The 11,625-nt window shown below is 37.2% G+C and overlaps 1 protein-coding gene and 1 long non-coding RNA gene across 2 annotated transcripts; both read right to left on the minus strand.

Moving 5' to 3' along the window:
- Positions 1-2,088: 2,088 nt before the first annotated feature.
- Positions 2,089-7,377, minus strand: LOC103519758 (pre-mRNA 3'-end-processing factor FIP1). Its single transcript, XM_017448306.1, has 7 exons — positions 7,315-7,377; positions 6,751-6,853; positions 6,455-6,700; positions 5,544-5,729; positions 3,033-3,163; positions 2,485-2,495; positions 2,089-2,233 (listed from the first exon to the last, which is right to left on the minus strand). The coding sequence occupies exons 1-7, from the start codon at positions 7,375-7,377 to the stop codon at positions 2,089-2,091; spliced, it is 885 nt and encodes a 294-aa protein (XP_017303795.1).
- A 2,018-nt stretch (positions 7,378-9,395) lies between these two features.
- LOC103519757 lies at positions 9,396-11,618 on the minus strand. Its single transcript, XR_541913.3, has 3 exons — positions 10,740-11,618; positions 9,786-10,244; positions 9,396-9,653 (listed from the first exon to the last, which is right to left on the minus strand). It is a non-coding gene; the product is annotated as an uncharacterized LOC103519757 (long non-coding RNA).
- Between the last annotated feature and the right edge of the window lie 7 nt (positions 11,619-11,625).

Raw genomic sequence — 11,625 nt, forward strand, 5'->3', positions numbered from 1 at the left:
ATATATTGTTTAAGTCACCCATCCATTTATTGGCCTTGTTCGGCGTAGCTTAACATAGGTGACGCTAAAATCGGTCTTAAATGATCGACTGAAGTGTTATCTGAAACTTTCTCGCTTTGAGTTCATAGGTCGTCGCGACAGATTTCAAGATCAGAGCTCATTTGTGTGAGAAAATGTGAAAAAAATCCCCCAAAAACCAGTTTTTTTTTTAAAAAAAAAAAGCTTTATGGTTTTCTGGACAAAATTTGCACCACCACTTTCGTGTTCCTGGTAAAAAGACCTTTAATTTGATATATAGGTCGACCAGGTTTGGATAAGTCCTTCTATGGGGACAGACAGACTGACAGACACCGAAGCGAATACAATAACCCGTCCACTATACCTTTTTTTATTACTATCGTAATAATAAAGAAAGGACGGGCTAAAAATCCAATTATTATATTTTGAAGAGGTTTGATAGAGAGAACTGTAATTGCCAACGTCTTATCGTCCCGAAATCGAAGGGAGAAGAAAGACAGGATAGGAGAAAGCCAACCGTACCGAGAACGAAATCCGTTCTGAATAAAATCAGCCCCGGGCCGGTCTAGCGTTGACAAGCCCCACAGTAAGCTACTTATCAATGTGAAAGTTTAAAACAATGTTTAGGATAAAATTCCATAAATCCCAGTCTTCCTCTTTAGCACAAGAGCTTCTTGGCCACTACTCCACTGAGGCAAGATATGACCCAGCAACTCGTCTTAGCGTTAAAACGTGTTTTTCCCCTTTGTCACTAACACGATTCAAACCTCATTTCTCATTAAAAAAAAAAAAAAAAAAAAAAAAAACCCCGAAGGATAAACGAAATGATATATTAAGTACCTTTAGTCCCTTATCAAGTGTGGGCTGTATGATGGTGCCTCGCTTGATACCAATGCTTGGAGGTACATGCCCCATAGGGTGTGAGTACTTAGGTGTTGGTGTATTGCTGATATCTCCGATGACAATATTCACGTTGAAATGATATATTAAGTACCTTTAGTCCCTTATCAAGTGTGGGCTGTATGATGGTGCCTCGCTTAATACCAATGCTTGGAGGTACATGCCCCATAGGGTGTGAGTACTTAGGTGTTGGTGTATTGCTGATATCTCCGATGACAATATTCACGTTATCATCATCGTCATCAGATTCACTATCATCATCCTCTTCACCATCTTCCTTATCTCCATTTTCTTCTGAAAAATCCAAGGTAAGCACAATATTATCAATGTATTCTGTATTTTTTGGAGAAACTCTTTTTTTATTTTCAAATTTATTATTAGTATTAGTGGAAAAAAAGATTATAAATAATAATAATAAAAGGTTTACAAACCTGGTGCCCCTGATGGGGTCTCACCATTCATGCTTACATCTGGATTTTGAGCAATATCACTGAATGCAGGCTGAAAAATAAAACAAAGATTGTATTTTAGCTTTGAAGCAAGCCAAAGAAATGCAACCATAGAAATGTCTTGAGTGACTAAACATTTGTGAAATATGCCACAGAATAATATATTATATTAGTCAATTATGCTTCAGTCTTTAGTCCAGGGACATATTTATTTTGGTGAAATAGGATTAATCAGGCAGACTGGGTTGTTCTTCAGTACCCTCTCGGCACTCTTGCAATCCTATTACTGAATAAACCCACAGACCAATGCTAGGAAACATCAAGCAAGGTAAGACTTAACCATAGTTTTTCTACATTTTGCTTAACCCAATTGGTTTAAATTTAATCTCAAAGTATTTCTGACAAAACACTATAATGGGGAAGTATTGTGTCCCTTATCGCCCATCTGATGAGGGACTATGGGATGAGCAATGATCATGCTACGGCACAGACCACACGAGTCTAATGTAACAGTTTCACTGCTACGTGATAACAATGGCGACGAAACACTCATCCTATTACGTGTTTTTTTAGGGATTCTAAGAAAAAAAAAAAAAACTTCCAGAGCCGGGATACGAACACGATACCTCTGGATTGTGAGTCGATTGTTCTGAGCCACTCGGCCACACTGATAGACCACAAGGTCAGGCTGGAATAGATCATTATAAACGAGTACACAATCTCACTCGCTGTCGTCTTTACGGTCGGATTTCTTGGACTTCTTCTTCTTGTGGCTGCGATGGGGAGGAGAGTGACTTCTGGATTTGTGTTTACGAGAGGAGCGACTACTCCGCTCTGCACTACGACTGCGGGACCGCTTGCGAGATCTGGAAGAGAGAAACAAATGAGAATCATTAGAAATTAAAAATCAAGCAACGCCAAAAGGCGCCGCCTGGCCTATAATAATTACCACACGAAATAGAGTTCCGTAGTTTTTCTTAATTTTTGCTTAGAAACATGGAACTTTTAGTTCTTATTTTCACCGGGCATAACGTCCCTGTATAACTGCTCACATGAACCTCACCTAGCCTGAGTTGGACCGGGAAAAGCCACAGCACAGGATTGCCCATATGGTCACCCATCCGGATGCTAAAACCATTTTACAAAAGTTATTCGTAACATGTGGACAAGTTGTTACGAATTTTTCTCTCGGTCTCCAGAGTAGGAGAAAAATCCTTTGTCTCGTGATTTTTAAACGAGAATTGAGATATTAGTTACGAATTCTTCAATTCTTCATAATTTAAAACAGTTGGGCACGGTTATACCAGAGGTAACGAGCTCGCTTGCCATGCAGAAGGTCTTGCCTTCAATCAGCACCATCGACAAAAAAATTGTACAAATATTTAAGATATTAGTTACGAATTCTTCAATTCTTCATAATTTAAAACAGTTCAAGGGCACGGTTATACCAGAGCAGGTAACGAGCTCGCTTGCCATGCAGAAGGTCTTGCCTTCAATCAGCACCATCGACAAAAAAATTGTGCAAATATTTCAATGGATTATCGTTAGAGAAGTATCTTTGAACAGACAGACTAAATTCAAAATCAATTGAAAATAAACATGAATTTTATGTTCCTATCCTGTTAGTTATCAAATTAGAACTACATATGAAGCCAAACTACTTACCTGCATATGAGGGGGTGGTTGTTGCATACCAGGAGGTGGTACACTCATATTAGGAGCTCCCATTTCTTCATCTATACGTCTAGATGGTACAGTAGCTCCTAGCACAGAGATAGAAGTCGTCGGCTTACGAACTGAAACAACCAAACATAAGAATAGGGAAATATAGATGAAAAATTACCTTTTGGTAAAGGATGGATAACATTTCAAAACATAATAGGACCCTACAGAAGAAAAGCCCTCAAGAGTGACATCCCCTGTTTTAAATTCACCTACTTCCGTGGTATAGTGGTCAAGACGCTCGCCTGATAAACAGGAGGTTGTGCCGCAGTGTTCTTACTTAAGGGATTTTTCGGGTCTGTCTGGGATGAAAATTTTTATTAAGGGATTGAGGGATTTCAGAACAAATTTGCCAAATTCTCGGTTTTATGAATTTCTGTAGATTTTAGACCAAAATTTTCAAAAAATTTGCCTGCGGCGTTCATTCAACTTTTCTTGTTAAGCATTAATGTAGGAGATGCATTTTGGTAAAATTTAGAATGAAAGGTTGATTTTTACGAGGTGAAAAAATCAAAATTTTCATTATTTTTTTTCAATTTTAATTTTCTGCTCCGAAGAAAAGTCTTAACAGTCGTGAAGTCACGATAATAACTAATTACAAATTTCAACAATAGGTAGATGTACATTTTTACGAAATTCAGTAGGTAAGTAGCGCTGGTGTCATCGCTTATGTTGCCTGCAAAAATCTCACCTGTGTAAATTAGTGGATGAGGTATATTGGGAGGATAAACAGATAATAAAATTACTTGGGGCCATCAAAAATTTCGCCTGCGGCGCAGTTAATAGGACTAGACTAGAAGGTATTGAAAAAAATTGTTAAAAATTGAGGGATTTCTGAGATTTTTTTGGGCTTTGTCTGGGATTTTTTGTGGTAGTCCCGTAAGAACATTGGGTTGTGGGTTCATTCCTAGCCAAGATATGGAATCCGATGAAAATAGCAGTAGTAGTGTTCTGTTGAAGTCAAGAGTCAAGACACTGTTTAGTCCTGTTCAAACAGTATAAATAAGCACTAAAATTGAGGGCTTAGATTTAAACTTTTGATGACACGATTTTTCCCCAAAGTTAAATCTTATATTATAATATCAAGATCCATTCACATTAATTTCACACACTGATCGCTCTATCTCCTGAACCACAACACCTAGAAAGCTAAAATTTGGTAGGAATATTCCTTTTATGGTCTAGGTGTGCAATAAGAAAGGATTTTGCGAAAATCTAAATCGATCCTGAGATATGATCAATTTTCGATCGCTAAAACCACAATTAGAAATATACAGAGTGCAGAGACTGCGGGAGAGAAATGTTCCACTCTCGACCAACATTTTGAGTTTCGTTTACGTTTTTAGTTTGATAACTATGCAGCTAATAGGGAGCGCGCAGCGGTATTTTTTATTATTTTCTACATCATGCCTCGGGATGAACTAGCGGGATTCCGGAGCAAAGCGACGGAATTCAGCTAGTTAGGTAATAAGACTAATAAGTTTATTTCAATATCTGACTTGTAGGTACTTACTCTGAGGTGGGGGTACATTGTTGGGTTGTACTAGGCTAGGTACAGAGGTAGGGTGAGGGGAGGGTGGATAATGTGAGAAGAAAAGCCCGCAAGAGTGACATCCCCTGTTTTAAATTCACCTACTTCCGTGGTATGATGGTCAAGACGCTCGCCTGATAAACAGGAGGTTGTGGGTTCATTCCTAGCCAAGATATGAAATCCGATGAAAATAGTAGTAGTAGTCTTCTGTTGAAGTCAAGAGTCAAGACACTGTTTAGTCCTGTTCAAACAGTATAAATAAGCACTAAAATTGAGGGCTTAGATTTAACTTTTGATGACACGATTTTTCCCCAAAGTTAAATATTATATTATAATATCAAGATCCATTCACATTTCACACACTGATCAGTGATTGCTCTATCTCCTGAACCACAAAACCTAGAAAGCTGAAATTTGGTAGGAATAGTCCTTTTATGGTCTAGGTGTGCAATAAGAAAGGATTTTGCGAAAATTTAAACCGATCTTGAGATATGATCAATTTTTGATCGCTAAAATCTCCATTAGAAATACACAGAGTGCAGAGACTGCGGGAGAGAAATGTTCCACTCTCGACCAACATATTGAGTTTCGTTTATGTTTTTAGTTTGATAACTATGCAGCTAATAGGGAGCGCGCAGCGGAATTTTTTATTATTTTCTACAAGTTTGGTCATGCCTCGGGATGAACTAGCGGGATTCCGGAGCGAAGCGACGGAATTCAGCTAGTTAGGTAATAAGACTAATAAGTTTATCAGGCTATGGGGTAACTTCTAAAAATTTTTCCATCCATCAAAACAGCATAGGTGTCATCAAAGATATTTTTTTTTTCCAATTTATTGTACCTACCTATGATACAAATAAAAATAAATGAAGTATTAAAAAAAAAAAAAAATATCTGAGTTGTAGGTATATCTATATACTTACTCTGAGGTGGGGGTACATTGTTGGGTTGTACTAGGCTAGGTACAGAGGTAGGGTGAGGGGAGGGTGGATAATGTTGGGGTGGGGGGTTGTGTTGTTGTGGAGGGGGTTGCTGGTGTTGTTGATGAGCAGGGGGGCCCAGGGGTGTGTAGTTGGGCATGTTAGGGTTGAGAGCAGCCAATCCAACACCTGAAATGAACAACATTTACATTGTTAGAAAGTTAGATTATGTATTGCCAAAAATCCAGTAATTCATTGAACTGAGTTGTACAGGTAAGTGTTAGTTGTATCCTTAATTGCTGCATATAGTTTCAAGTATTACTTAGCTCCATAGTTTTGCATTTACATCTGTCTGTTTGTTACACCATAACTCCCTATTCCCTAACAGTCTGGCCAATTTGATAAAATTTGGGAAAATATTCAACACATTATTAACAAGTGCTCATAAGATTCCTATTCCCTAACAGTCTGGCCAATTTGATAAAATTTGGGAAAATATTCAACACATTATTAACAAGTGCTCATAAGATTCTGAGCTTAATCAAGGCCTTTGATGGCCTCAAAAAGGGATTTTTTCCCCGAATGAGTTCTAGTTTCAAGTATTACTTAGCTCCATAGTTTTGCATTTACATCTGTCTGTTTGTTACACCATAACAGCCATAACTCCCTATTCCCTAACAGTCTGGCCAATTTGATAAAATTTGGGAAAATATTCAACACATTATTAACAAGTGCTCATAAGCTTCTGAGCTTAATCAAGGCCTTTGATGGCCTCAAAAAGGGATTTTTTCCCCAAATGAGTTCTCTGAAGAGCTATAGCCTTACCAGATTCCACACAGCGGATTCGTTTCTGTCTCTCACAATAAGCTCGCCATGTTTCCTCGAATGAGTTCTCTGAAGAGCTATAGCCTTACCAGATTCCACACAGCGGATTCGTTTCTGTCTCTCACAATAAGCTCGCCATAAATGAGTTCTCTGAAGAGCTATAGCTTTACCAGATTCCACACAGCGGATTCGTTTCTGTCTCTCACAATAAGCTCGCCATGTTTCCTCAGTGAATCCATAATTGAAATAGTCAGTGATATCTGCTCCAGGTTTACGCCATGGTTTATCCTCGAGCTGATCTAGATTGAACTCATGTGGTGTGCTCGCCATGTTTCCTCAGTAAATCCATAATTGAAATAGTCAGTGATATCTGCTCCAGGTTTACGCCATGGTTTATCCTCGAGCTGATCTAGATTGAACTCATGTGGTGCGGTAGAGTTGATGGTACCGATCTGTTCAAACTCTTCCACTGTAAACTTGCCCTGTGGCTGAAGAGGGAAGAAGAGAAACAATAAATTATTTTCCTCAAATCAATGCTGACAAGAGGGAATTTTAATTGACGATTTTGATGAACAAACAAAGTTAATCTTCTGTGGTTTTACTATTTTCCTCAAATCAATGCTGACAAGAGGGAATTTTAATTGACGATTTTGATGAACAAACAAAGTTAATCTTCTGTGGTTTTACTTTTAACTAAAAAATTGTGCATTTAGATTGCCTCTTTCTTTGTTTGTAACATATGTAACTCCCAAGCAGTTAGTTTAATATGATAGAATTTGGCAAAAATACAAGAAATGGCTAACATGTAAGCATAAGTAACTACAATAGATCAGTCGCACTTACTTGGGTGATGTTTCAAAGTCATAGAGCAGGAAAAATGATGACCAACAGAATTTTTCTTTTTCTTCTATCACTTCTAGATACCAAGATAAATTGATTTAAAAAATACCGGTAAATTGTGAAGTTTGATGTCACAGCATATGCTCCTGTAGTTGATGACGTCATAATTCATGACTCCCGCTTTGTTTTTTTTTTTTTTTTTTTTTTTTAAGGGAATACATCCAAGAATTGTAATCAAGAAAATAGACACATCACAAGATATACTATTATACTTCCCATGGATTTCATTAGTATTAGGGAAAAAAAAGATTATACATAATAATAATAAAAGGTTTACAAACCTGGTGCCCCTGATGGGGTCTCACCATTCATGCTTACATCTGGATTTTGAGCAATATCACTGAATGCAGGCTGAAAAATAAAACAAAGATTGTATTTTAGCTTTGAAGCAAGCCAAAGAAATGCAACCATAGAAATGTCTTGAGTGACTAAACATTTGTGAAATATGCCACAGAATATATATTAGTCAATTATGCTTCAGTCTTTAGTCCAGGGACATAGTTATTTTGGTGAAATAGGATTAATCAGGCAGACTGGGTTGTTCTTCAGTACCCTCTCGGCACTCTTGCAATCCTATTACTGAATAAACCCACAGATCAATGCTAGGAAACATCAAGGAAGGTAACACTTAACCATAGTTTTTCTACATTTGGTTTAAATTTAATCTCAAAGTATTTCTGGCCCTGGACATTTGAGAAATTCTAAACCTAACCTCACTTTTCTTGGTACCTCCAGCTAACTTCTTATCATGATTGCCTGAATGTATTATTTGTTCTGTTGCTATAACCTGATTAACCCTAGCCTTAGGTATTTAGAAGTCAAGTTCCCAACGACCTGGCGTTCTCCCTAGAAAGGTAATTATCCCAGAGGATAGATTTCTTACCAGTTCAGAAAAGGAACTCTGTTCCTTAGGATCAGGTTGAGGTGGTTCTGTAGTGTTAGGATCGCCGGTATTCTGTCCAGCCTGGTCTCCATATAACCACTGATCATCTTCAGTCTCCGCCATTGTCTCTTTGTTAAAATCCCTTCATCCGGCTAAACTGGAACTCGAAATCCAAAAGTTTTCAACCACTGATCATCTTCAGTTTCCGCCATTGTCTCTTTGTTAAAATTCCTTCATCCGGCTAAACTGGAACTCGAAATCCAAAAGTTTTCCGGATTTTCAAAATTTCGAAATTTCCACAAAACTTTTCCCAACTTTTGAACTTTTGGTTTTTGAAAAAATAAACAAATAATCGCACAAAGTTTACTCCGTTCTCCGATAGAGCGCGCCACTTGTTAAATGTCACGCGGGTTGCGTTCTGTCAATATGCGTTCTGGCGCTATCGCACAATGTCATGCATGTTGTGTATCAAAATATATTTACGGCGTATTAAAAAGATTTGAGCACACGTTTCTAATTGCCTCCCAAGGAAAACTTGGTCAGCCTAACCGCTAGGCCGCGGGTTCGATTCCAGCTCGGGGCGGATTTTATCCTGACCAAATAATGTGAACTTTTCCCAACTTTTGGTTTTTGAAAAAATAAACAAATCGCACAAAGTTTACTCCGTTCTCCGATAGAGCGCGCCACTTGTTAAATGTCACGCGGGTTGCGTTCTGTCAATATGCGTTCTGGCGCTATCGCACAATGTCATGCATGTTGTCTATCAAAATATATTTACGGCGTATTAAAAAGATTTGAGCACACGTGTCTAATGGCCTCCCAAGGAAAACTTGGTCAGCCTAACCGCTAGGCCGCGGGTTCGATTCCAGCTCGGGGCGGATTTTATCCTGACCAAATAATGTTCGTTCTCGGAACAGCTGGCTTTCTCCTATCCTGTCTTCCTTTTCTCTCCCTTTTCCAAACTTTTTTTTTTCAAGTCTTCTATTCGAAAATAGCTTCCTAACTATAAGCTGTAGAACTTTCGAACTTTCCTAAAGCCTAAAGAAAAAAAAAAATTAATGAAAGAATGAAAGTCTGAATCAAATATTCATGATAAGAAGTAATTTTTAAGTCGTAAGTAATTCTTTTCTCTCCCTTTTCCAAACTTTTTTTTTTCAAGTCTTCTATTCGAAAATAGCTGTAGAACTTTCCTAAAGCCTAAAGAAAAGAAAATTAGTGAAAGAATGAAAGTCTGAATCAAATATTCATGATAAGAAGTAATTTTTAAGTCGTAAGTAATTTTTAAGGAAGTTTTATTTGCGTAAAAGTTCGTAAGGGGGTTTTCTCCCAACAAAGTAAAGTAACAAAACAGACATACCTACCTACCTACTTATATAAAGGCTACCTATACCTAGGTACCTAGTAAACTCATACATACTTATCGGTATAATATACCAATGTACCTACCTAGGAGATAAATCACATGATATCTATCAGTACCTACTAACCCTGCAATCTGACATTACCTTAAGGCTACCTATACCTAGGTACCTAGTAAACTCATACATACTTGTCGGTATAATATACCAATGTACCTACCTAGGAGATAAATCACATGATATCTATCAGTACCTACTAACCCTGCAATCTGACATTACCTTAGAACTAGTAGAAGGTACTAATTTAAGAAATTTATTAAATAAGGATTAAGGGAATTTTAAGGGATTTTCAAAAAAAAATGAGGGATTTCTGGGATTTTTTTGGGCTTTGTCTGGGATTTTTTGTGGTAGTCCCGTAAGAACATTACATTAGGTACCTATTTACCTAGTTATTAGTAGATAGGTACACCACGCATCAGCCTATTATCTGAAAGGTGATAGGTAGGTAATAAGTAATAATTTATTATTATCCCAATCTTCAAATTTTTACGTTCACTTTAATGATAAATAAAATTTGTCAGAATTAAATTGACACAAGTAAAAAGATTAAATTTATTTATTTTTTCAAATTTAAAATACGAAAACGAAGAAAATGGATGGTTGAAATAGATTAATAAATTCTCTTTTCAAATAAAAAATAAATGGATCTACACTATTAAACTTTCTCTACAAACGTACCTAGGGTCATATTATAGGGCTGCTTTTTTTCCCCTTTTATGCACTTTAACACTATGAACAGTGGTTTGTTCGCGCCGAAACGGATTAGTTGGGTTGAGTATTGACGGTGCATCTAAATCCGAATCAGGACTGATCGATGCTATATGTTCACTCTCTGACACGGCCCCAATGCGGGCACTTATTCAATCAATCAGAGGAAATTATTCTGCCCATCTTTGTAAATATTCCACTCTGATTGGTTGCTGACCACCTAGTGTCAATGAGGTAGCCCACTATGAATCAAAAGATATCACATCCTACTACCAATATCATTGTCAAAGTTCAATCAATTTGTGAGTTGACAATCACGTTCTACCTTAATCGATCAGTCACAAACAATATCTCACAAGATTTGACCCATAGTCAGGTCAAATATTTCAGAAGGTTCCCAGTTTATACTCACCGGAATTGAGTATCATAACACATTGATCAAAATGATGATGCTCCATGGTGCACCTAGGTAATTATTATAAACACAACGAAAGAAAGGGTTCTATCTCGGGACGTAAGGAGAGAGAGGAGTGAGAAATACTTATATTAAAATACTTGAAATTTAAATCTTAACCTAAAACACTACAAGAAATATACAAAATTGTCATTAAAACAAAATTGTTTCTGTTGAGAATTACTGTTTAAAATTTTCTCGATCCTGATTGGAGGATACAGACAGATTAGACCACAGAGAACTCAATTCTGCACCAATCAGATTGTTCAATGAAAACAACGATCGCCAACAGAGACACATTTCTAAAAAGTAAAAAAATAGCGAAGACAAAAAGTAGGTAAAAAAGGAAGTTACAATAACTGGAATCTCTTAAATAAAAAAAGAACATGCTCAATACATTTTGAGGAACTTTGAAAAATGAGATGAAAATGTGTACAAAATACATGAAGAGAGAAGTAAAACACAGGGTGACTTGCAAAGGGGAACCGGCCCACAGAGCAAGATCGATATTTCGGACAAAATTAATGGAAAAATAAAACTCGATAAGTAGTGAGAGATTTCTTCTATCCAGGGTTCCACATCTACAGTTGTGGAGTAAAGTAACAGGGCAGACGTCATAAAACTATTGGACTTCATTGGAGATTTGGAAAAAAAAATTATAGGTGTAGGTAGGTACCCCAGACTGTAAAGTAGGACATGGTGGGAAACATTCTCCCAAAGTTTTCTTCGTTCTTGTCTTTTATGCAAAAGCAATCAGTTTAAAATGTCTGAATGGGAATTCCAGGAAGCACCAAGTTATCAAAATACTGATGATATTGATGACTGAAGAACTAGGGAGGTCTTAACACTTCAAGTTAGAAGAGCAAACGCGTCTTACTCGTCTGTTTAGAACAGCAA

This window comes from Diaphorina citri, unplaced genomic scaffold, assembly GCF_000475195.1.
Source record: "Diaphorina citri unplaced genomic scaffold, Diaci psyllid genome assembly version 1.1 scaffold2929, whole genome shotgun sequence".
NCBI classification, from domain to species: Eukaryota; Metazoa; Arthropoda; class Insecta; order Hemiptera; family Psyllidae; genus Diaphorina; species Diaphorina citri.

Excerpts from the sequence above, each read along its gene's own strand:
- LOC103519758 (XM_017448306.1), bottom strand. The coding sequence starts at position 7,377 with ATGAATTATGACGTCATCAACTACAGGAGCATATGCTGTGACATCAAA. Across the intron at positions 6,854-7,314 it reads TCAAACTTCACAATTTACCG|CCACAGGGCAAGTTTACAGT; the intron begins GTATTTTTTAAA and ends TTCCCTCTTCAG. Across the intron at positions 5,730-6,454 it reads AATCCGCTGTGTGGAATCTG|GTGTTGGATTGGCTGCTCTC; the intron begins GTAAGGCTATAG and ends TGTTCATTTCAG.